We start from the raw sequence: 27,451 nt of genomic DNA on the forward strand, positions 1-27,451 counted from the left end.
TTCCGTAGTTCTTGTGTTACAATTACCTACTTCCTTCTCTTAAAGCTATATTTTTAATTAATAAGATTGCTAAATGTTCTTCAGAGTTCACTTCAAAAGCCATCTGCTGGTTGCCTGCAGTTGAGTCACGATAAGCGGCCCCTTAGGCTTCTCATGCCCAGTGTTTTTACCCATCACCTAGTGATCTGGTCATTATCGCAACAGCAAAGAAATGTCCATTCTTAGAGAGGGTTCTTAGCCCTAAGTATTAGGATAATTAAAAGGTGATGAAGTACAGATAAATACAATCAATATTCATATGAATGTGCTAGAAAGTAAAGGAGACTTGTACAAGTTTTAGACTTTTCTATGGCTAAAAACTCAAAGCAGCTGACATTTTCAGTAAAAAGCCTGGGGCTGAAGCCTTGTTTTTCTCTCTTTAGACAAGTTCTCTTCAGAGGTGGCTTACAACACCCTCCTCCTGCCTCGGCCTCACTAGGTTGGGAGTGTATAGAAGTATGCCCCTAAAGTTTCTGACTTAGAATTAACACACATTACTGACTGATCCTTAGTTTTCACAAACAAGAGGAAAGGACTTAGAAAAGAAATAAGAAATAGGAATTTTGATGGTGAATATGCTAAGCTTTACATGATTTTATTTTTGGACTGATGTGGGGCTGCAGGCAGTGAAAAGTACCCTGATTTCTGGGCGAGATGGGTGGAATCCCTGGGATACCTAAAAGGGAAAGCAGGTGCATTCCCAACCTTCCAGATCAGGGCCTCTCTAGCTGCAGTCCCCCCCACCAACTCCTGTAGAGAGGTTTGAGATAGACCAGTCTGTAGGGCAATGCCTCAAGCCCCTCCTCCACAGATGAGGACATGGCCACAGGTCACATAGGCTCAAGACAGATCAGTCAGTGAAGACAGGACCACGCCCCCAAATATGTAGATGAGGTATGACCCATTCAAAAAAACTGCATTTAAGTGCCATGTTCAGAATTAAAGGTGTGCAGGAATTATTCCATCATCTGAGAGCTTCTGTCATAAGAGGTGTAACACCGTCACTTGGGGAAGAGATCTGCTCTCCTGCAATCGATGGCAGAAGCTGCCCTGTACCCCTCACCTGCTAGTCAGTCTCGTGCAGGCTCAGCCCGGTCCAAGCACCCGAAGCAGCAGCGGTGGAAAGGAGAAGGACCAGCAGTGGGGGATGAGGCAGGGGTCGGGGGGACTGGGGAGTGGGGCGGTGGGGTGGTGGGGTGGTGGAAGCAATTCCCCCTCCCTGCCCGAGTTCTATCCACCTGAACCCTGGCCAGAGATCGCGGTGAAGAGCCCTGTGCTCCAGAGCCCTACAGACTGAGGCACTGCTGAGCTGAAGTATTACACAGAGCAACTGTGGAACTCATGTTCTGTTACCTGTTATACGAACTCTGTCTGTGCAAGTGGTTACCTAACCTTTCCATCGTAATTAAATGTGAAAACAGACACTGCAACAAGCACGCAATCACAAGGCGTTAAGTCAGTTCCAAACTATGAACAGTGTTTCATAAAACCCTCATTTGTTTGCTCATGTATGCAGTATTTTAGCAAACAATGGTTAAACAAGTGATGTTTTCAGCATGAAGAAGACGGGATTCTAAGTGCACCACTCTACTCTAACTCCTAACAGCACGATAAGAGACCAGGGGAGAGTGTTCACTAGATCCTCTGAGTCTTCAGAGGATCTATTTACATTCGGAGAACTTGCACTTAATTTTAATGAACCTTTATAAGCATTCATCCCAGAGAGTCCTATTATCTTTTGTCAACATTAATGCTCAATAGAGGCAAGGGATTTTGGAAGCTGAATAAAAACACCCCTAAAAATGATTTGAACCCATTTAACTACATAAAAACCATATATTAACTTCCTGAGAACAGACTGTCTTTTCCTTTGCTTGGATACTGTAGGAATGTACAGAATTATAAATGTAAACATTCTATACATGCTTAGGAAAAACTAAAAAGTAACAGATTTTAAACCAATTATATTACTACTGTCCTCAGAGCAATACAAACCCAGTATTGAAAGGTATTTACCATCAGGGACTAGACAAGGCTGCCCACTCTCTCCCTATTTATTCAATATAGTTCTTGACGTTCTAGCCAGACCAATCAGACAACAAAAGGAAGTCAAGGGGATACAGATCAGGAAAAGAAGAAGTCAAAATATCACTATTTGCAGATGATATGATAGTATATTTAAGTGATCCCAAAAGTTCCACCAGAGAACTACTAAAGCTGATAAACAACTTCAGCAAAGTGGCTGGGTATAAAATTAACTCAAATAAATCAGTACCCTTCCTCTACACAAAAGAGAAACAAGCCGAGAAAGAAATTAGGGAAATGACACCCTTCATAATAGACCCAAATAATATAAAGTACCTCGGTGTGACTTTAACCAAGCAAGTAAAAGATCTGTACAATAAGAACTTCAAGACTCTGAAGAAAGAAATTGAAGAAGACCTCAGAAGATGGAAAGATCTCCCATGCTCATGGATTGGCAGGATTAATATAGTAAAAATGGCCATTTTACCAAAAGCGATCTACAGATTCAATGCAATCCCCATCAAAATACCAATCCAATTCTTCAAAGAGTTAGAACAATTTGCAAATTCATCTGGAATAACAAAAAACCCAGGATAGCTAAAACTATCCTCAACAATAAAAAGACTTCAGGGGGAATCACTATCCCTGAACTCAAGCAGTATTACAGAGCAATAGTGATAAAAAACTGCATGGTATTGGTACAGAGACAGACAGATAGACCAATGGAACAGAATTGAAGACACAGAAATGAACCCACACACCTATGGTCACTTGATTTTTGACAAAGGAGCCAAAACCATCCAATGGAAAAAAGATAGCATTTTCAGCGAATGGTGCTGGTTCAACTGGAGGTCAACATGTAGAAGAATGCAGATCGATCCATGCTTATCACCCTGTACAAAGCTTAAGTCCAAGTGGATCAAGGACCTCCACATCAAACCAGACACACTCAAACTAATACAAGAAAAACTAGGGAAGCATCTGGAACACATGGGCACTGGAAAAAATTTCCTGAACAAAACACCAATGGCTTATGCTCTAAGATCAAGAATCGACAAATGGGATCTCATAAAACTGCAAAGCTTCTGTAAGGCAAAGGACACTGTGGTTAGGACAAAACGGCAACCAACAGATTGGGAAAGATCTTTACCAATCCTACAACAGATAGAGGCCTTATATCCAAAATATACAAAGAACTCAAGAAGTTAGACCGCAGGGAGACAAATAACCCTATTAAAAAATGGGGTTCAGAGCTAAACAAAGAATTCACAGCTGAGGAATGCCGAATGGCTGAGAAACACCTAAAGAAATGTTCAACATCTTTAGTCATAAGGGAAATGCAAATCAAAACAACCCTGAGATTTCACCTCACACCAGTGAGAATGGCTAAGATCAAAAACTCAGGTGACAGCAGATGCTGGCGAGGATGTGGAGAAAGAGGAACACTCCTCTATTGTTGGTGGGATTGCAGACTGGTACAACCATTCTGGAAATCAGTCTGGAGGTTCCTCAGAAAATTGGACATTGAACTGCCTGAGGATCCAGCTATACCTCTCTTGGGCATATACCCAAAAGATGCCCCAACATATAAAAAAGACACGTGCTCCACTATGTTCATCGCAGCCTTATTTATAATAGCCAGAAGCTGGAAAGAACCCAGATGCCCTTCAACAGAGGAATGGATACAGAAAATGTGGTACATCTACAAATGGAATATTACTCAGCTATCAAAAACAACGGCTTTATGAAATTCATAGGCAAATGGTTGGAACTGGAAAATATCATCCTGAGTGAGCTATCCCAATCACAGAAAGACATACATGGTATGTACTCATTGATAAGTGGCTACTAGCCCAAATGCTTGAATTACCCTAGATGCCTAGAAGAAATGAAACTCAAGACGGATGATCAAAATGTGAATGCTTCACTCCTTCTTTAAAAGGGGAACAAGAATACCCTTGGCAGGGAATAGAGAGGAAAAGATTAAAACAGACACAGAAGGAACACCCATTCAGAGCCTGCCCCACATGTGGCCCATACATATACAGCAACATACATACATACATACATTACAACATACATACATTAGACAAGATGGATGAAGCAAAGAAGTAGGAGCCGGATGTAGATCGCTCCTGAGAGACACAGCCAGAATACAGCAAATACAGAGGCGAATGCCAGCAGCAAACCACTGAACTGAGAATAGGTCCCCCGTTGAAGGAATCAGAGAAAGAACTGGAAGAGCTCGAAGGGGCTCGTGACCCCATATGTACAACAATGCCAAGCAACCAGAGCTTCCAGGGACTAAGCCACTACCTAAAGACTATACATGGACTGACCCTGGACTCTGACCTCATAGGCAGCAATGAATATCCTAGTAAGAGCACCAGTGGAAGGGGAAGCCCTGGGTCCTGCTAAGACTGAGCCCCCAGTGAACTAGATTGTTGGGGGGAGGGCGGCAATGGGGCTCCGGAGGATGGGGAGGGGAACACCCATAAAGAAGGGGAGGGGTAGGGATTAGGGGGATGTTTGTCCGAAAACCGTGAAAGGGAATAACACTCGAAATGTAAGTAAGAAATACTCAAGTTAATAAAAAAAAAAAAAAAGGTATTTACCTTTTGAAAGCACATAAGCTTAATCTTACATTTTTTAAAACTTATTTTACATGTATGTATCTGTGTGTGTGTTATGATGTATTTATGTGTACACACACACACACACACACACACACATATATTGTGCAAGTGTTCAAACTTGTGTTGGTACACGTGTCTAAGTGGAGGCTCGATGCTAATGCTTCATGCCTCCCTCAGTAGCCTTCTACTATCTTTATTAAGGCGGAGTCACTGAACACAGGGCCTACCAGTGTCAGTGGGTCTAGCTAACCAGCTTCTGCTGTGGATGCCATCTCTGCCTCCCAGGTCAAGGACTGCAAGTGCCCACCAAGCATGAGCAGTTTTGCATGAGTTTGGGGATTAGAGCTCTAGCTCATGCATGCAAGATAGGCTATCTACAAAGTGCAGTGACTTTAATACATGTTAAATAAGGATTACAACCCAAGCTTTATTAGAAATAGTGTATTTCCTTTCATTGTTAGTCTCTCCTTGAGAGCTGGTTTCCTGTATCCTCACCTTGAACATGCTGCAAGACAAGAGTGACCTTGGCTTTCTAATCTTCCTCAGCTTCCCTACTGAGAGATCAACACACATACACCACCATACCCAGTTCCTGTAATGCGGGGATCAAGCTCTGGCTTTCTCTCCCGCTAGGTAATACTTCTACAAATGAGTATAGCCCAGCTCTTATTTGCTCATTTAAACTAATTTTAATGGATACATAGAAACATAAAAATAGACCTATTTTCAAGGTAGCATAGTTCAATACACATGCATGTTAACATGCAAATCTGATTAAATACACCTACTCCCTCTTTTACCTTTTCTTTTTACTGTATTTTGTGGGTGTGCGTGTGGGTGCTTTGCTTGCATATATGTCTATGAAAAGCATTTGTGCAGTGCCCTGAACCTGGAGGGACCACATAGTCAAGAAGGCATGTGGGTGCTGGGAATCAAGCCTGGGTCCTCTGCGCAGGCAGTGCTAGTCACTGAGCTGTGGCTCCTGCCCCCGCATTTCTTTTTTCTGTTTTTTTTTTTTTGTTGTTGTTGTTGTTTTGTTTTGTTGTTTAATTAAAATCCAAATTTAATATTTTATTTCCTTTTTTTTTTCTTGGACACTAGATTTTTCTATGTAACCCACACGGGCCTAGAATTCATGTATCCCAGGATTACCATGAACTCACAGGGATACCCGTTCCTCTCCCTCTGGATTGCTAGCATTGACAGTTATGCGCCACCAAGCCTGGCTAAGGATTTTCCTTTTCTTTTTTTAATTATTTTATTTATTTACATTCCAAATGTTTCCCCCATTCCCTGCCCCACTCCAAGAGTTCTTCTTCATATCCACCCTCCCCTTTGCATCTGAGAGGGTGTTCCCCCACATATACACCCTTCCCCATGCCCTTTGCTTCTTTCTTCCTTGGTGCATCCTCTCCCACTAAGGTCAAACAAGGTGGTCCTCTGCTACATATGTGCCGTGGGCGAGCCAAGGTCCAGCCCCTCCATGGATGCTCTCTGGTTAATGGCTTAGTCTCTGGGAGCGTTTCTGTGTGTATGAGTAGTTGCCTACAAGTTTGTATGTAAACCACTTGCACACGTAAAGCCATCAGAAGCTAGAACAGAGCATCAGGTCCCATGGCACTGAAGTTATAGATCTTAGTGAGCCACCACACAGACGGTGGGGAACTAAAGCCAGGTCCTCTGTGAGCCATCTCTCCAGCTCCCATCCATTCTTCATGGGAATGCTTTCCACACTTTCATCTACGGGCTTGAAATGGGCAAATCATAACTTCTTTCAGTCCGTCTCCTAAATACCGAAGCTTCTTGCTCCTATTTAACTATAGATTCATTTCCGTAGAGAGAACTTCCCCTATCCCTCTCCCCTGTTTTCTACAGGCCAACATTCTGTGTTTAAGGCTTCACTTCATATTTTAATCAAACATTCTGGAAAGACGATAAATAATGAAGAAAATAGAACTCTCTCCTCCAGACTCAACTGCTGATTGGTAAAGGTGAAGACAGCGGTCCTCAACGCTGTGATTGGGAGAACACTGAGCACAGTCAGCTACGTGCTCCAGGGAGACTGAATCTGCAACAAAGCAATTAACTGTATACACACACGAACAGAGAAACACACACACACACACACACACACACACACACACACACACACACACACACAGGTGTGCACATAAATGCTCTTATCCAGTGAGCTATGTTCTCAGCCCCAACAAATGTTTAAAATCTGAGATTTTAATTTAGAAATTAGTTAATCTCATCTCTTGCTAGCTAAGGCTACAAACTCCTTAAATGCCAAGAAGCAAGCTTGACACAGCAATCTCTCCTTTTATATCCAGTGTCTATTACAAATATCCCTTACATGATTTTTGCCAATGTAAGATTCTGAATAGTGTTTGAAAATAACCATTTGACACTTGACACTAACAACTGGAGATTTTTGGCTTGCCACTGGAAGGACAGTCTTCTCAGACAACTGACATGTCCTCAATAACCCAAAGCTAACTTCCCCATTCTCCTCTCAGGTGTCCTCTTACCGTGACGGCCTGTCAATCTTGGCACGCTGTGTTTCATCACCTTCTTTTGACTTTGAGTGTGCTGACTTTGCTTTTGACTGTGGACAGAAAAACAAACACCAAACAAAAGGAAAGAAAAAGTTTATAAAAGATGTATACCTCAGCAAGCTTTCCTTTAGAGATTTCCAGCTATATTTAGCTGAATAAAGTATTTCTATATACAATTATTCAAGTCAAAACTTTAGACCCAATGGACTAGTACAATTTGCTGGCTAAACAAATGAGTGGACCACAGACACACAGACAGACAGACAGACACAGACAGACAGACAGACAGACAGACAGACACACGCCCACACCGTGAACCTCGCAGTCATGTGCAGACACAGTAAGTAACAAAGGTGCTAGCTGATCAGATCTAGAAGACAAAGTGGATAGAATCTAAATTTGAGCTTTTAAGCTCTTCTCTGTGTATCTGATGTAGAGCAAAGGTTTTCCAGCCAAGCACTAAAACACATTTCACATAAACTTCCTAAGAAAACATTTGTACCAATACCAGTTATGGAATCTAAAAACTGCAAACGGCAGGACACTTGCTAGCAAGATGGTCCTGTTGTTTGATTCATAAAAAGTAAACTATCTTTTCTTGGTTAAAGAATCTAAGCAGTCTGAAATGACTAAAATGTGTTTTGCAAACTTAACAGTATAAATTCAATGACGTGTTTCTCTGTGAAACAACCATGACACATTAGTCATGCATGCAACACATGTATCTTTACATACCAAAATGGATTTTCACAGCTTATCCTGAGGGCAGAACCCTGTTTTCATCTCTCACTTTATTGCTGATTTAAAAATAAAGTAAAACAAAAAAGGCCCTACACTACCTTGCAGTCATAGTCATGTTTCCTTTTGTCCAAAGATGACTTTTCTCGATCTTTGGCTTTCTTGTAAGCTTTTTTTTCTTCAGCCATCAGAAGTCGAGCAATTTCCTAGACAAGACATGGACAATATCATTAAGTACAGACTTGAGATTGTTTTTTCACAATGTAGGGAAACCTTATTAATGTGAACTGACCTCATCCTGGGCAACCTGAGCTGCTCTTATGTCCATATGAGTAGCCTGTGAATCAGAAACACAACACATAACTGGAATCTGTGCTGTCCACTGCACATATCCACTGCACATATCTATAAAATTAACTGGAATTTGAAACCAGCTCCAGGTGCATCCCAGAAGCTGTTGGTCAGTGGCACACTTCGCCAGTCGGTAGAGGACTCTGCAACCTACTCAACAGAATACTTTTAGAGAACCACCAAAACCTATTAATGCAGAAAAGTCAGGATCGCGAGTTCTGTTGCTAATGCTTTATCAATCCCCACAGAAAGATCCAGAAGACCTCCTTTTGCACTGAGCTACATCCCTAAGGCTACGTGAACCTGCAGACAACACCAAACACAAATAGTGCAAAGCCTTCTTCTCCAACGCAAAGTCATAGTTTAATTTACAAATCAGTCACAGAAAGAGATTAATAATGCCAATAATGGAAGATGCCACTTTGAATAATGTACTCAAAGTATTTATTTTCCAATGCAGATAACAGAAACTACAGAAGGTAAACCATGGGTGAGGGGGAGTATATGCTGCTCCACTTCCTCTGTCGTGATTCTCCCCACTCCTATAGAGACACCAGTCACAGAGTCCATAACGCCAACAGTGGACTCTGGAATCTTTACCATGAAACAAGGATTCGGCTCGCGCAGCCCCTTGTTTACCTTTTACCTTATGTACTCACCAAAAGTTCTTCTTCTTGCAATTTCCGGGCAATTTCTGCATCATACCACTCCTGGTCCCTGTGACTCACTCGAGCTGGAGCAGAGACAGCTTCATTTATTCCTCTTGATTTCATTCCTAGAAAAAACTCAATTCAGTAAGGTGAGTCGGGCTATTTTCTGAAAAGAAAATGTTAGGCAAAGGCTTTCCTCTGCCTTCATGTTTAACACTGAGGACACAGCCTCCATGTGTAGAGTGCACCATGGGTACATTTGAAGTCAATGGTTCCTGGGCATCAAAATGCACAACTCAAACTTTTAACAAAATTACTTCCCAAATCTGCCTGGTAGAAACATTTCTCATATAGATTTTCAACATCAGAAAGTCATGCAGAACCAAGAACCAAAGTGAGTCTTCAAAGCACAAACCAAAAAGAAAAACAAAGCCACTAAAAATGAAGAGAATTCACAGAAAAGAAGGTTCCAGAATCAAATTCAATGTGGCTAAGAAAACAAATAGAACAGCTTCCTCTGGGTTCGTCTTGCCTGTACATCTTCCTGCAGAGCAATCAGGACCATCTACAAGTGTGATGAAAACCTGTCAAAAATGGTCCTGCCCACCCTCTGTCTGATACAAAATAAAACATTTGCTCCAGAGCGTCCCCACAGCTTTGACCCACCCATCTACTAATGACATCACAAAATTTTAGGGAAAACAAACCATAGAGGAAATATCAGAAAATGCGATAACCTTAGAACTGTGTCCCCTAAAAAAAAAAAAACAAAGAGACCTGGCGGCCGATTATGCCTTGCTATTCCGCAATGTTACAAGTGCACAGACCCGTCTATACATTTCAAATACGCCAAAAGTTAGCGTCATTTCAAAACTGTGGATACTTTCCTTTGCATGCCTTTGTAAGTTACAGTTAGTCAATGGGATGAATATATTGCCCTCAGAAATAACAAAGCCTTTTAATGGAATCCATAGAACAGGTACCTAGTATAACCATTAGTAAATAAACAGCAAATGGAGACCTAATTTATTCCAAAAAATCTCTCTCTCTCTCTGGAGACCTAATTTATTCTAAATCAATCTCTCTCTCTCTCTCTCTCTCTCTCTCTCTCTCTCTCTCTCTCTCTCTCCCTCCCTCCCTCCCTCCCTCCCTCTCTCCCTCCCTTCCTCCCTCCCTCTCCTACTGGTTGGAGCCACCCATACCTTCTGACTGCTTGACCAATATTAAGATACTGCTTCCACCAACACCATAAATTCTAACTTGTGCAGGATGAGTGAGCCCTTGCTGTGGGCATATATTTTAATCCTTTCTAATGGATTCTTATCTCCAAGAAACAGAATCACTGGCTCAGTATATTATGCCATCAAGATAAGTGCATATTAAAATAATAGCAAAAATACCTCAACAAACTGTTCCCAAAGATATTAACACATACATAAATGAAAATAAATTTGTGGACAGTCTACTTAACATTGTGGTAAATTTAAAATATAGACTCGTGTGTGCACATCTCATGATAAAGATGAAGAGAAAGCATGTCTTTCTTAACTCACACTTCCCAGGACTTGACTACACGGACCAGCACAAATCACCTCTAGTAGTACTGAGTCATACACTGGTCTGGCCTGACTTACGACAGCTTTCCGATTAGTTTGGGATAGTCTCAAGAATAGGGCATATGGAGTTGGGTAAACACACTTATCTGAATGATGATTTGCACGAGCATATTTAGAAAGGCGTATCTGAGTAGGGGACTTGGCCTGGGTAAAGTCCGTGAAGGAGAGTTGTTTTACCACACTCCTACAAGAGAGAGAAGTGTAGTGAGTGGCCTGGAGCCTCACTGAGGATGACAGATTACGCCTCTGAGATTCCATCTAGTGAAATGGTATATGTGCATAAACTCAGCTTTCAAAAGAACCAATATTTCCCACAAGTGGGTCCTTCTATTCTATGGAATAAAATTAATTGAAAATATTTCACTTAAAATTCTAACCAAGATGTAGTCAGATGAATAAATAGTCTTACTAAACTGACGGGATGATAAGATTATAACTACTTTAAGTTTAGAAGGAAAGCAATTCATAACAGAAGTCACAATTTAAAGTAACAGCTCTTTCAGGCTCAATTACACAGGTGATGAGAGTTCACTCAGATCCCTGCCTATCACTGTCAATTCCAAGTCTCGTTTCTTAGACACTTTCAAGCCTAAGAAAGGACAGGCCTCCCCAGTATGGTATGCTACACACGAGAAACGATAAAAAATGTTCTAAATATACTGTGCACTGGAAAGTTACCATTATAAAAACCTAAGTTTTGCCACTATAAATAGAATCTGGGAACTACTTTCAAATAGATGAGCCAACCTAGCTGTCCCTTCTCTCTCCATCTCCCTCCTCCTTCCCTTACTCTTTTGGTGTGGTGCTGCAGACGACCTGGATGGGCAGGCGTTCTACTCTGAACAACACCTCCAGTTCCTACACAGTTACCCTGATTCTTATCTTTTCTGCTTCACATCCTCCAGTCAGGGAACACAAAGACTTCCCCAAAGACGACTTTTTAAACAAAATTCAATATAGTAAGAAAAATGGGAGTGGAGCTCTCACTAGACAGGGTCTAGTAGTTATGCAGTCCTAGCTGTCCTACAACTCATTACGTACACAGACCAGGGTGACCTTCCAGTCACAAAGACCTTCCTTTTTCTGTTTTACAACTACTGTAAACACATAGAGGTGTGCACTGCCACTGAAAGGCAAACTAAAATACTAGCATTGAAGATAAATTTACACTAAGTATGAACTAAAATGTAACTTAATATTTTTGGTAATTGTGTATTATGCAATTTTATAGGAAGAATTTGACATTTAGGGCACATTGCAGTGTATATGGGCTGGAATTTAGAACAGTAAGTACAGTATTTAAGGTTCTGGAAGGTGAGAAGTTAGTCTGTTAACCAAGGAGATGTCACAGACATACACCACAGTGAGCTCCTCTCAGAGTCAGACGCAATTTAACTGTTCTATGGAAAGTCAACCAATCCTCGCTTTAACTTAGCAACTTCATTTCCATCTGCCTTGTCCCACACCCATTCTGCAAATGCTCTTGGACTCAGTGCTGTCTGTCAGCCTGCTGTTTATTAATCGTTAGCTGAAATAGAATCTGGCATATACCACATCTTTAAGAACTCTGTTTTTAACAGCAAGAGATGATTCCAATACCTAATTATTATTTCTTAATGAAATCTCCTGACTGCACCAAGAAGGTTCAAACCCCAACAGGACCTGATAAGTCTAAAGATCTGAAGCTGGCTGAGTATAAAGTGAAAAGCACAATGCAGTAATACAATAATCCTTTATTAGCTATAGTCACTGTTTTTAAACCCTGTGTTAACAGAGCAAACATTTACTAAAACTCCAGGACTAGAGACTTTCAGGACACAAATCTGCTTGAAAACCCCGGCACATAAACAATGCACTAATGGTTAACTGGCCCTTAGAGCAAGCGCACTCAAATGAGGGTCACAGAATCCAACCGTGGCCGTCAATGGAACCCTCAAGTGTCCTCCCTACCCCACAAGTTCCATCTAGCAATAGTGTCACTTTCTCAGAAGCCTACTTACGAGCGCTAGCAACTCTCTCTAGCCTCCACGGTCTCTGTTCATGTCTTCCTAACATGGTACATCAAATATAAAGATGCTTATGTGCACATCTTTAAATATATCCATGTTCCTCTGAAGCTTAGACACTGACATAAAGCTCAAAGCCACAATATATGTAGCATTCAGTATAGCTTGCTAAACTACAATTTAATTTTTTCTTATAACAAAGTCCTTTCAACATGAAATATGACATAATAGCCAACCAAGTCTAATGAATATGCAACCTATAAACTAGTTTTTCAATCACAATTGAAGTTTGATTTGACCACGGCAGGCTTTCCTCCATACTTCTGTTACAATAATCTTTCCATCTCTGTAAAACTTAGTAAACATTTACTGAAACTAGTCTGAAGAGTGCTATGCCTACTAAAACTACACACATCATGATATCATGCTACTGTTGGAGCCGCAAGGAGAGCCTTCCCTCAGTGTGTCCCAGGCAGCAGAGTGCACCTCTGTCCCGGGATGGATACAGATGTGAGCATCAGAGGAGCCCAGAGTTCTCGTTCCTACATACGACTAATTTCTTCTCTTTAAACTGTGCTTTTTGACTTTACTTTTTGCATGTGAACATATGGTATAAAAGTATGCATGTGTGTGGTGTGTACTGTGTAATACATGTATGTATAGATTCCAGCAGTTACCTGGTGCTTTTCTCTTGCTTCCTCTCAATTTTATATATTGAAGCCATATTAGTCTCTTGCTAATTTAGAACCATTTCTGGGTAGGGTAGCTATCCAGCTTGTTCCAGAAATTCTCCTTTTCTCCTGAGTATAGGGATTACACGTAGCTGTTAAGGCCAACTGACTTTTTTATGGATTCAAAAGATTTAAAGTCAGATTTTCATGCCCATGTATGAAGTGCTTCACCCACAAAGCAACACCCCAGCCCTTACCCTCCTCGTTTCTTTACAGATATTGAGAGCTTGTATATCTTGGCACTCAAAACAACTGTAGAGTTAAGGGTGCATATTCAAACAAATGTTAACTGAAAACAATGATTTTTAAGCTTTAATTACACCATTACTTGTAGCTTTAAAATCTTCCAAGTTCACCTAGAACTTATCAGTTATAGAAAATACCCTGCACTAGCTGTCTCCTACCTTGATGCACCTGATAGGGATGATCTGAATGTTTGACACTACTCTAAAAGACAGCCTAGGTGATGTCTCACTCTCAGTAGTTATGATGAGACCAAGAAGACACAGTACTTCTAGTCCCACTGGAACTACACTAGACAAACATATAAGTCAACTACAACCACATCTTCTCAGTTCATTTAAATAAAACAAAATAGCCAAGAGGTTTCAAAGCAGAATGAGAGTATCTGATGCAAGGTTGTGGCAAACAGTGACTAGTACCTGGGATGGGTACTCTTCCAATGTGGCCCTGGAGAAACCCCTAAGAATGCAGCATGCTCTTACTGGATAGTACTGGTCTTTCCTTCTTCCTACAGACCTAAGATCAATCAGACACCTTATATAGTGTCTCACTCCAAGATTCATTTTAAGGACAGAAGGTCAAATTAAATAGAAACAAAGGTTGCTTAAGATGCTTATTAAACTGACTAGCTTTAGATACATGACTTCCAACAGGGCAATCCATTACCTGCAACATGGTGGTGGCGAAGTTCTTTATCCTCTGAGAAGGGAGAAGTTCTGGGCCTATGTCTCCTTTCTCTGTGGTTACCTTGCCCAAGGTCCCTCCCATACACAATTTCCTTACAGGGAAGTCCTGTTTTCTGTGAAGACTTGGGTGAAAGTCTGCCATGGTGTCGAGACTGCTTTTCCCAACTCGGAGTTCCAGGGCTACAGTTAGCTTCCCAGTCTTCAGAGCCAGTCAGAAACACCTCCCCACTGATCTTCGGCAGCGGGGACTTCCAGGGCCTCTCCCGACCGCGCTGCTTCCTTTCCTGCTGCTCACAGGCAGTGTGGACATCATCCCTCCCTCTGCCCCAGCTCACAGAAGGCAGGGGTCTCTCTGACGGATGCTGTTCGTCCAGCTCTTCCAAGTTCTCCTGCCGATGCCTCAAGTTTTCCTTCTGCTTTACAGTCTTCCCATCGTTTTGGAGTCTACCAGATTTTGAGTGTCCAGAACCCAGTTCCCTGTCCCTCCTTGACCTTGACTGGTCTGAGTGGAGGTAGAGGGTATAAAAATAAAAATGGATGACTTAATGAGAGTATAAATTCATTACACAGGGAGTTGGGACCCAATACTAACATATTTTTAGGTGGATAAAATTGCTTTGAAACTTTTACAAATTGAGATTTGGAGATGAATACTGGAATGGTCCATGCATACATAGCCAACAGGTAAAAAGCAAAACTATAGTGAAACAATTTGTATCTAAAAGAATCTGATCATGATTATGAAGAGCTTAGCATGTTCATATTTGCCAGTAACAAAATGATGGACAACAATGCTACTGTATAAGGCCAATGAGCCGCTGGAATAGGTGCTAACAGAGGCTGTAAAGTTTTGTAAAACAGTGGTTTTGTTGTGTTTTTAAATCAGATGAGATGACATCATCACTACAGTGACAGTCAAGAGCAGGCACTGCTGCTTAGTTTAAAATGACTCGCTGATCTCCCCCATGTATCCAGTGCAAGCATGCCCCACACTTGTGGAGCAGACTACATTACAATTCAGTGGAGAAGGAGAACAGAGTGGAGGAAATTGTTAAGAAGTAAATGACTCATATACTGGGCTAATTTTGTTCCTTATTTTAGTAGAATCTTAGCCAGGAAAAAACTACAAGAGCAATCGCATATGGCACACATGAGCCATACTGTCTTGTATGTCTAAAGTATAAGCTATAAATACAAGTTCTAGTTTAAAAATCAAAAAGCCCACCGTGTACATAGGTGCTTTTATAGACTCTTATCAGACCCAAGTACATTATAAAAACAAGAAAACAAATTAGTAAGTACTCTGTAAGGCCACAGTAATTTTAGCATTCTTAAAGTACTTAAATTAACTACACTTCGGAAATAGTAAAAACAAATTCTTCTTCCAAGAAGAGACGCTCAGGTAACTAAGCTGCTCCCTCCTCGTCAGTCGCTGCTGAAACACTGTGGAAACAGTTTCCGTGAGCAGCAGACCTGAGGAGTGTTTGCTGGGCTGGGTGGTTTGACTCCAATATAAGGAAAAGGATGTAAAAATACTGCTATGCATATAAGAAGGAAAGCATGCACTAAATTCAACACTTACCAAGTAACTTCCACTCAATATCTCAGTCTCCCTTTACACTTCCTAAAGATCAGGAAATTTCCTTCAGAGGTGGGTCTCAATTAAATCTGTTCCCTTCGTCAGATATTGTTGAACAGATTTTCTCCAGAGTTCATAGTCAAATTTGTACTTGACATAAGAATAAGTGAAATGTAGCAGTTTTTACAATAAAAACATCTGTTCTTTTAGCATTCATTAACTCTGTCTTGACAACAGATAAAGAATTAATTGGCTACTGCAAATAATTAATATAATATTGACCAGCTATGAAATGATGCCCTCATTCAGAGAAGTGGTTTGTAGTGTCTGTTCCAGCCTACTTACGGGGCTATGTGAGTGGTCCATCATTAAGCTCAGAGCAAAAACAACTATTTTTGTTTGAACATGAATTTATGAGACTATGATTGATTTTTTAATTCCTCCTGAACAGGTAACTGATAGTCATTTTATTTTCTATAGTTTATCTAAGAAGGCATCTTTGAATTGAGAGGAGGAGTGAGCACAGTTGAGAGTTCTACCCTAATCCTTTCCACCCGCTTCTGGTTGGAGAGACACTTAGACGTTCTTGAGACCAAGTTATCTGGCAAATATAATTAATGTCTTCATTGGCAATCTGTGTGTGGTATGAACAGCACACACATACATATATAAATGTATCTACATTTTAAGTGTGTGCCTCCATGTTTCTCACTCAAAGGAAGTTTTGGTTTAAACAAAATGCACATCCATATGTATCTATGTATGACTGTATATATGAATTTATGTATGTATGTATATAAAACTTTAAATAAACTTTTAAAATTACAAGTCATTCAACAAAATCACATTATTTGATCTTTTCAAAATTTATGTAGGGGATATATTTTTATAATTTTACAAATAAGAAAAATGCCAGAAGTCAAACTAGAAATTTTCCTAAGAAACTGAAATGATAGACTTCACAGGTTCCTGGGGATATATTTTTATAATTTTACAAATAAGAGAAATGCTAGAAGTCAAACTAGAAATTTTCCTAAGAAACTGAAATGATAGACTTCACAGGTTCCTGGTGGGTGAGAAGCAATAACAAATATGAACATGGTACAAGGCAAGTGGCTCTGAAGAAAAACAAGGATTCACAAATGAATGATTTCTGCTATTTTTGACAAACATCTCACAAATGTTTTGGATAATTTCAAATTTATAATGTATAGTTGACTATTTTTAAGATTAATTGAAGCTTACTACAGCACAAGCTGAAAGGGCAAGCACATCAAAGCACTCTGATTGTTACATAATTAAGGCAAGCATACTGACGCACTCTGATTATTACATAATTAAGTCAAAAACCAGATTAAAAAAGACAGAGGCAGAATCGTAAGAATTGATCTATTGATCGTGTGTTGGGAAAGAACCCTCACATAGAGCAGATACAGGTGGCTTCGTAAAGGTAAGATGAATGGCATACTCTATGAAATCCATCTTGGTGGAACTCAAAGGCATATAAATGGCTCAGAGTAGCCAACATTTCCCTTTCCTTAATACTCTTGATACTTTGAAACAAGCATATATTCCACTCTCTACAATTTTATAAAAGTAACTAAAATAAATATAATTTTAGGGATCCTGAAAAGAAAAACAAAACAAAAAACAAAAAGAACAAAACAAAACAAACCCAAAAAACAAAAACCATAAAATGTTTAAATAGTCTCCTTCTATAAAGACTCACCAACATACCAGTACTACAATCCAAATACACGGGTTTGATCAAGTTAGAATTAGGGTTTTAATACAAGGACCTAAAATGGACATTTTAGCTGACTACTCCGCTATCCTCATGTTTTTCAGATTTTAAAATAGAGGGGCTTAAAAACGGACTCCAGTGGTAAAGCACACTCCTCCAGAGGACCCAAGTTTGACGCCCAGCACCCACAGGGTGGCACACAACATCTGTGACTCAGTTCCAGGGGCTCTCATACCCTCTTCTGGCCTCCATAGGCACGTGCAGTACCTTGAGTGCAAAACATCCTTACACATAAAATAAAATTTTAAATTTTGAGTTATTTTGTTATATTGAACATACTTTGAGAGCAAATTTAACAAATAAAAGCCGCCACCATTAAAATCCTGCATTTCTACGATTTGTTTTGACACTAGTGACTAATAAATAATTTTATACCTCCTAGATCCTATTACATAAAACATTTTATACCTCCTAGATCCTATTATACAAAACATTTAGTAGCAATTTTTTTCTTTGTGTAAGATCCAATATATAATTTCAGAAAAAAGAGAGTATAATAAAGATAGCTATTTAAAACAAAAAATGTTGAGCTTATGAAGGAAGAAATCAAAATCAAGCTACTTTCCAAACAGGCCAGAGAGATGACTGCTAATTACAGTCTTGTTAGGAAAAAACAAATGGGGGGAGGGGCAGCTGGGCAATTTTATTCTCAAACTACAATAATATCTCTCTCTCTCTCTCTCTCTCCCTCCTTCCCTCCCTCCCTCCCTCCCTCCCTCCCTCTCTCTGCTTACTTATTAAAGGCAAAGGTATTTGTGTGATAGAAATTTTTAAAAGCAGCTGGTTTTCTAAACCCTCTAGGATCATCAAACTGAAAATTTTTACTCTCTAGGCTGTCTTTAGTTTTGGTCACTAGTATTTCTGCAAGTATAATGTTCAAATCAAACCTCAAAAATCACTAACATATGGAACTAGAAATTCTCTTCAGTTGACAAATCTCTGGAGGAGATGAACTAAGCTTTGTGTTTGCAAATGTTCTGTTCCCAACACACTTTGAAGAGAATGTGCACCACCACAGCGTCACCACCACCACACTGAACAGCAGGCACTAAAACACGGTCTTCAGAGGGGGTTCTTTCCCTCACCAATCACTCTGTGCAGTAATCAAGCAGCAGAGGAATCAAGACCAAGAGTAAACAGTGAATTTTCCAGTTTGGTACTGCAGGTCATCAGAGGAAAGAAGGGTGAAGAAAGCTCTTTTACCCAATGACTGATGCATGATGCACCTTCTGTACTCGAAAAGCAGTGCACTGCTGAGATTTCTTTGAGGAAAATGATACCTCTAGAGCCACACCCACCATTTTCTCTACCACAGTTCTGTACTTAGGAAGTAGAATAACCCTACAATGGCTTTATCACAAGGAGTGCATCAGTGTCACAAAGCCATGTTCAAGTTCTAAGTCAAAAAGATGACCGTCGTAAATGCGAAATATAGTCATTCATTAAAATAAAATAAAATATAAATTTTAAAATCAAATAGAACATTGCCACGAATCTAAATTGGACTCAGAGCCTGAGGATAAGAGACATGTCTCTGAATCCCTCAGCTGACTTTATGGAGCAAATAAAAAGGGAGTTCTGTCGCTGAGGCAAGGACAGAGTAAGTCACACTGCAGGCATTTGCTGTTACCTCCATCCTCATAATAGTAGTTATCTCCAGAAGCACTGCCTCCAGAAAACTCTGGAGTGTGTTTCTTCCTCTTTTTCTCTTCCTGTAGTTCCTTCTCTTGCAAAAGACGTGCTATGTCCTACAAAAATAAAGTGGAGGAGAAAACAGCATCATCAGAGAGTAAACAAGGTTGACATGGTGAGACTAGATGCTCCTGTCAGCTCTCCTCTGCTGATAGTGCTCCTCAGACCTCCACTCATTCATCAAATGTTTCTCAGATGCTTGCACGGGCAAGAGCACACTGTACAAAAGCAGGCTGGCCTTTATTATTCCCAATTAAAAGGACTCAGGTTCTGAGACCAACAACCAATACACGGGCATCATCAAGCTGCAAAGCTGTAAGGTGAAGACACTGTCCATAGGCCAATCAGCAACCAAGAGGCTGGGAAGGTATTTGCAAGAACTCTACGTCTGACAGAAGATATTATCCAAAATTTATAAAGAATTCAGGAAGTTAGACACCAAGAACCCAAATAACCCAATTTTTAAAAAATGGAGTACAGAACCAAACAGAATTCTCAACAAAGAAATCATGAATGGCTAAGAAGTACTTAGAAAAATGTTCAAAGTTCTTATTCATCAGGGAATGCAAATCAAACCATCTCTGAGGTTCCCATCAGAATGGATAAAATCAAAACCTCAGGAGAGCACATGCTGGAAAGGATGTAGAGCAAAAGGAACCCTCCATTGCTGGGCGAGTACAACCCTTATGGAAATCAATTTGGCAGTTTCTCAGAAAACTGGGAACAGTTCTACCTGAGGACCCAGCCATACCTCAAGACCCTGGGCATAGACCCAAAGATGCTCCACCATCACACAAAGACACTTGCTCAGCTATGACTGAAGGAGCTTTATTCTTACTAGCCAGAAACTGGAAACAACCTAGATGTCCCTTAACTGAAGAATGGACAAAGAAAATGTGGTACATCTACATAATGCAATATTATTGAACTATTAAAAACCAAGAGACATCATGAATTTTGTGGACAAATGGATGAAACTTGAGAACATCATCCTGAGTGAGGTAAACCAGTCCAAGAAAGAACATGCAGAGTATGTACTCACTTATAAGTAGATAATGGCCATAAAATAGAGGTCCCCTATTATACTCCATAGACCCAAAGAAGCTAAACAAGAAGGAAGGCCCAAGTGAGGAAGCTTGAACCTCACTTAGAAGGGGGAATAAAATAGTCATAAAAGGTAGAAGGAGAGAGAGAACTGGGAGAGAGGGGGAATGGGGAGAGGAACTGGGGGTGGGATTCGGGATCAGGTGTGATGAAAGACAGGAGAAATTGCTAGATGGCCACAAAAATGAATGGATATCTGCAACTGACAGGGTGAATAGTTAGTGGGCATCTCCAGGACAAGGGAAGTGCTCTAGAATCAATGGGGCGACCGTAACTGTGACTCACTACATTGAGGATATGGAACCTGAAGAGGCCACCTCCTGTAGCAAGGCAGGAATCCCAGTGGAGGAACAGAAACGCCATCCCACCCACAAAAGTTTCAACCTAAAATTTATCCTGGCTACAAGAAATGCAGGCATGGGGTAAAGAGCAGATACAACTTAAGACCCATCCCATGGGTAAGTACTGATCTCTGACACTATGAATGATACTTTATTATGCTTGCAGACAGAAGTTTACCATGGCTGTCCTCAGAGAGGCTCTACCCAGCAGCTGACTCAGACAGACTCCCACAGCCAAACAGTAGATGGATCTTGGGGACTCCTACAGAAGGATAGGAGGAAGGATTGTGGGTCCCAAAAGGGATAGGAACTCTACAGAAGACCAACAGAGTCAACTAATCTGAACCCTTGGAGCTCTCAGAGACTGAACCAACAAGCAAAGAACATATATGTGCTGGACCTAGCCTCCTAGCACATATGTGGCAGATGTACAGTTTGGTCTTCATGTGGGTCCCAAACAACTGGGGTGGGTGGAGGCTATCCCAACAGCTGTTGCCTGTACATGGGATACGTTCCAGCTAGGCTGCCTTGTACGAACTCAGTGGGAGAGGAAGTCCCCAGCCTCACAGCGACTTTAAGAGGGGAGGGGAGATACCCAGTGGGGCACTCCACTTTTCAAAGGAGGAGAAGAGGGAGGATGGGGAAAGAATTGTGGGAGGGGTGACCAGGATGGAAGCAATGAGCAAGATATAAGATGAGTAAGTAAAAATATAAATTAAATTTAAAGAAAACTATAAAGCTAGCTAAATCTATAGAGAGTCAAAGTAATGTTGCCTAAAGCTAAATCTAACACAATTTCTAACTAAGACAGAAGTTGGTACCAAGAGTTGGGATACTGCTGTGATAGGCCTGACCATGCTTTTGTTTGGAAGAATGTGCATTTTTGGGACTTTGGATTTGGAAAGCAGTGGAATGCTTTATATGGGGCTTAATGGACTGTCTTAGTAGAAATGCAGAAGTCTTTGTTACTGAGAATGATTTGAATTGTGCAGCCTGGCCCGAGAGTTTTCAGAGGAGAATTTCTTTCGGCATGTGCAGTAAAGACTGCTTTTGTGGTATTCTGGTGAAGAAGATGACTGCTTTTTGCCATTGTTTGAAGAGTATGCCCGAGGCTAAGGTGAAAACACTCAGATTGACTGCACTGACAAAGGAAGTCTCAGAAACGCCCATCACAGATTTTGTCCTCTGGTTAAGTCTTATGAAGAGCATTTTAATGAAAAAAAGAGAAGTTGCAAAAGGAAAAATACAAAATATATGGTTTGAGTATTAAAGGGACACCTGGAAGTGAAATAGAGCTGAATCCTGTGCTCAAGAATATTAAATTGAATTAAAGGAGTAATGACCTGGGGGTAAGATCCCACCCAGCTAAATTAGCTCCTGGCAACTTAGTACAAACCTTTAATAACAGGAGACAGGCCTACGGATCTCTAAATTCAAGGTCAGTCTACAGAGCAAGATCCAGGACAGCCAAGCTTAGGCGGTGAAGGAGTTAGAAATATAATAGAACAAGGGGGCCATGTTCCAGCTCCTGCAAACAGCAGAACTCAGCAGCTTTGGCCATGTGTCTCTGGCTTTATATTAAAGAGGAGGAGAAGACAACTGATGCTGGTTAGCTAGAGCTAAGAAAGAGATCATCATCACTGAGGTGAATCTTATGGGAAGTGTTTTTTAAGAGCTGTGTTCCAGAGATGCCAAGGTTGAACCTCTTGCTGTGGCTGGACTTGGTAATGTGTAAGAGTCACCCAGGTGGTCCTGGTTTTGAAGGCAGGAAGGGGTCATGAAGAGCAGCTGAGGCTGGGCACTGTGAGAGGCCATGGAAGGCCACTAGTGAAGGTGTACCCTCGGTTGCAGTTGATGGCCCCGGACTGAAGGGATCATGCAAAGGAGTTGAGGCTTGGCACCATGAAGAGAGCCTGTGAGAGGCTATTGGTGAAGCCTAGTTACAACGGAAGACCCCAGTGGATTGGAGATGCCAGTGCCATGGGATGACCACCAAGAACAGGCAGTGGAGTAGATCAACCTGAGTGCTACAGAGGGCAAAGCTGGACAAGTGAAGCCAGCCCAAAGATTTGTTAAAGCTGCCAGAGTCACAGACTATCTTCTGAGGGAAGTGCTAACAGGGAGTCCAACCAGCCCAGGAGACAGAAGTTTGTTATAGTCAACAAAGATGACAAAGGAGTTGAAGATCTGGAGACTGCTTTGACATCAGACATGGAGATGGCAGAGTATGACGTTTGCCCAGCTGGTTGCCTGTCTTGATTCAAGGATTAGTTTGGTGATTAGATGGATCTCAGAAGAGACTTTGAACTTTGGACTTTTAACATTGTTTGTACTGCTATAGACTATGGGGACTTTGGAAGTTGGACTAAATGTACATTTTTATTATACTATGTTTAGGTATGGCCTCCATAGACGAAACTGTTTGAACAAGTCTATGGAGGCCAGGGAGTGGAATGTGATGCTTTGCATATGCTTGGCCCAGCGAGTGCCACAATTAGAAGGTGTGGCCTTGTTGGAGGAAGTGTGTCACTGTGGGGTGGGCTTGGAGACCCTCCTCCTAGCTGCCTGAGGATGTGCAGTTTATTCCTGGCTTCCTTTGGGTGAAAATGTAGAACTCTCAGCTCCTCCTGCTCTATCCATGCCTGCCTGGATGCTGCCACGCTCCCGCCTTGATGATAATGGACTGAACCTCTGAACCTGTAAGCCAGCCCCAGTTAAATGTTGTCCTTTATAAAACTTTCATTGATCATGGTGTCTGTTCACAGCAGTAAGACCCTAACTAAGACAATATATTTAAGTCTTTTGTCCAAATATATGACTAGGATTGGCAAGGAAATAGCAAGCTACACAACTTAAGAAAGTGACTTATAATTTAACTATAAAAATTGTACAATTAAAACTTTATAATTTTATTCAATTACATACAATTTTATTAAAATTGTAGTTTTATAAGTTTTATAATTAAGAATCATAAAATTTTAAATTTTTAGTGGTGATTCTGAGTCAGCTTTTCACAGAAATACTGCTATGTTAACAGAAAAAAGAAGGTACACTTCTGCCTGGCATGAACAGGACCCATTCTGAGCAGCTGTTGTGGCCCAAATATGACCCATTCTCTTACTACATACAGCAAGGTGCATGCGAACTGTCACAGGAACATGGACTGCACGCCAACGACAACAAAATTCCTGTAGACAGATGAGCAAAGGAGCAGTACTTGTGCTTAAAGGGATCAGTGCAACTCTGCACTGTTATGCTTTAAACAGAAACCAGAATTTCATCAGGCAAAGTACAGACAGGCCAGGAGCAAGGTTGTTAGGGTTTTCATTGGTACTAGGAATGGCAGAGCCTAAAGAACACAAGATATGGAATACTGCAGCAAAGAGTGAGCTAGAAGATGACGGGGGATTCACAGGCACTCGGAAAAATCTGCAGGCTCTGTGGTCTGAGAGATGAAGGATTACTAACAGTTCTGAGCTCGAGGTAGGATATTCTGAGCACCAAGAGTCTGTTGATGAAAACTCTACAGAACATGAAGACTGTGTGCTCATGGCGTACTTTACAGGATACGGCTTCCATACGCCCATCAGGTTCTTCTCAAAGGCTCAGACAATCAAGGCAAAAAAAACTCACCAAGTAAGTGATAGTAAAAACATGGATAATTTAAGACAGTTGCTTATAATACAGGATAAACATAGTGTTCAGAGCTCAGTGGTGCACATTTAAAAATAAAAGCAAAAACAAAATGAAAATAAAACAAACACATCTTTCATTGAACTTTTCTGAATGTGTCCAAAAAAGATATAGTAAAAGACTGTAAAATAACTCGAAATAACTCATTCAAAAGAATCATAATTCTTTCACATACTTTAAAAAAATAAATTAGATGCTAATACCAGGAAAGAAAATTAGAAATGAGTATAACACAGGTATTTTTATCATCATTCATTAATATAATTTAATAAATATGACAATATGGAGGTCAATGTCCAGTGTGAAAAATTAAATATTATTAACACATGGTTTTTCAACCAACTTATACAAACACACACACACGCACAGCCCTGGGAAAGGTTTATAATTTATTTAAACTCTCAGACTATACAATGCCAGACACATGAGCAGGGACACATAAAATACCACAGGTCAGAGTGAAGAAGAAAGGAAAAGGAGAAAAATCCTACTTTATACTTTTCCATACAGAAACTCAACTTCTAGTGCACTGATAGAAAACTGTCCCTTTGTTCTCTGACCAGTTCTATCCAGATGTCCTAAAGTGAACATTATGAGACGAAAAGTAACTACTCACATAAATTTCTCAAGGTTTCAATTAAGCTCGGTGTAATAAAAAGTCCAAACTAATCAGCCTTAAGGTCATATTTCTGACGACTTAGCAGTTATCTGAGTAAATCTGGTACCTGTGCCAGAACTGCTTCCTTGAGGTCTTACTAGGTACTGCACAAGCCAAGAAGTGTGTGTGCGTGTGGGTGGGGGGATACCTTGTACACCCAACTCCAAAACTCTCCTGCTATCTACAGTTCCTGTACAGCAGAGTAGAAAAGAAGAAATAAACACACGTGGATTTCCAAAAGACTACAAATATCATTTTCTTTAATGCTGTGCTTTCCAGTAAGCATAAATGTTGCTTCTATAAACTGAGGAAAAGAATACAGGGACCAACCAAAAGAAAACAATCAGGACCCAACTGCCAGGAACCACTATTTTGCTACAATCTGGAAATTTGTCCTTGTTTTGCTGGTATTAAGCTCAGTCCTTGGGATAATGTAGCCACAGTCCTCTCCTTGAAAAATAGAAGAAAAAGAATCCTGACCCTTTACAATAGCATTGGCTGGCCAATTAGTAAGAAATGAAAATACACACGAGGTACTTAACCACCAAATGGTTTCTTTTCCTCTAAGCTCTCAGTGATTCAAGGGGGTTGAGAATAAAGAAGAACACAGATTCAATGAGAGCTGCTATCACAAAAGGAGACCTCTGCCTTCCAGCTCCACTTCGGCCTGAGGCACTCCTGCAGGTGACTAAAGACAAGAGCTTCTCTCTGAAAGGAGCTCATACGGCTAGTATTAGTCACTGAACTAGATGCTGCCAATCAACTGGTTCCTCTTGATAGGAACAAACTTAGATCCTCAGCTCCCTTCCTATTAGCACATAATCCCGAACAGATCACACTGTCTCCGCAGATTCTCCAAACAAACTGAAATAGAGCACTCAGTCCAAAGAGGGCACTGCAGCTGACTCTAAAATGAACACTGAAGGCTGACGGGACAGCTCAGTGGGAAAGTACCCTCAGCTCACCCAAGACTCTGAGTTCAACCACCAATATTGCTCCCAAAGATCCAGAAAGAAAGAACGGAAGAACAAAAGGAAAGAGGGAGGGAATGAATGAACGAACGACGAATGAATGAACAAAGTGCAACCTGATATGCCATGGACGGCTGATCATCATGGGAGCCCTGCCTTTTTCTGAGTAGAGCTGGAGGAGCAGCAGAGGGAGAAGCCATGGGGACTGGGAGGAGGAGGCGGCTGAAGGAGGCAATGACACATACATACGCATGGTCTGGAAGGGACCAAATATGCTCTGGACAATAGAGGATCCCAGCACAAGGCTGGGGTCCTTAGCTCACGGATCAGGTGGACAAGGCTCAGGGGAACAATGCAGAGCGTGGGGCTCGCCATCCTAGAGTGGCCACTGTGCAGGCCAGGCAGCTCTCAGACTTTTCCCAGACGGAACTCTACTCAATCACAGGGCCAAGCAATTTAGGGAAATTTTACACAACACAGGGTTTTCACCTCATGTCTTACAATTCATAATGGGTTTTCAAAGAAAGAAACTATAAGTTAAAACTGAAAAGGTATCTAAAACTATGCACTTTCCATGCCTGCCAGTGATGGGGTGAATGAGGATATCAATCCCCTTGATTAGATTGCTACTCTACTTTATCAGTTAGTGTTTAATAAATGAATGGCTAACTAAGGGGGCTCTCAAAGAGGTATAACATCAACAGTTACCCTGCAAAGCCAGGGAAATAAGAAAGGCTATAAATGTCAAGTAGCAAAATGACAGGGTAAGATGAAGAGGGTTTCCTCAACTCGAAGACTCCCTCCCTCTGCCTGACAGCTGCATATATCACATGTAGTTTACAGATCAAAACAGCAAAAACCGTACTAACACAATCTACTGCTATTTGAGCTAGTCTCAAAATAATAAATTTATATAAATATAATTTTGTGGAATCATAACACAATTAGAATACTATGAATAAACACAACTCACACTGGATTTATTTGATTATCAATCAGTTACTAAGTTTCCCTCTTAACAGTTCATGGTCCAGATGGTTTAGACTGCCAGACCAGAACCATAACCCTGCATCAAAGTCAGCCACACTAATATTTACATAAGAAAAAGAAAACTTTCCTAAAATAGCTGTACATCACATACACCACATTTTAAATATATAAAACATAATATGTCTTTGTACACATACACAGAGAAGGGGGGCATGCATGTCATGCACATACACAGAGGTATAGTCAACTAGATATAGATTCTTTGGATTTACTTTAAAAAACACTAATGAATGTCTATATTGTAACCAAAGAATGGAACCAACCCAGACTCTACTGA

General features: G+C 40.8%; 1 protein-coding gene across 5 annotated transcripts in view; it reads right to left on the reverse strand.

The window, feature by feature from the left end:
- Positions 1–27,451, reverse strand: part of Ccdc50 (coiled-coil domain containing 50) — a 62,541-nt gene that overhangs the window by 9,821 nt on the left and 25,269 nt on the right. For 2 of the 5 annotated variants that reach the window (XR_001840408.3, NM_001401395.1), the window contains exons 5-10: positions 19,296–19,413; positions 14,263–14,784; positions 9,010–9,125; positions 8,292–8,336; positions 8,101–8,205; positions 7,235–7,311 (exon numbers count right to left, since the gene is read on the reverse strand). Coding sequence is in view for 3 of the 5 variants with exons in the window: in NM_001401395.1 (NP_001388324.1) it covers positions 7,235–7,311; positions 8,101–8,205; positions 8,292–8,336; positions 9,010–9,125; positions 14,263–14,784; positions 19,296–19,413 (983 nt within the window). In the remaining 2 variants the exon portion in view is untranslated. Of the gene's footprint in view, positions 1–7,234; positions 7,312–8,100; positions 8,206–8,291; positions 8,337–9,009; positions 9,126–10,158; positions 10,801–14,262; positions 14,785–19,295; positions 19,414–27,451 lie in introns of those variants that run through there. The other 3 variants (XR_010055939.1, NM_182736.2, XM_039088104.2) reach the window with 2 other exon arrangements.

Source organism: Rattus norvegicus, chromosome 11 (assembly GCF_036323735.1).
Source record: "Rattus norvegicus strain BN/NHsdMcwi chromosome 11, GRCr8, whole genome shotgun sequence".
Classification (NCBI taxonomy): Eukaryota; Metazoa; Chordata; class Mammalia; order Rodentia; family Muridae; genus Rattus; species Rattus norvegicus.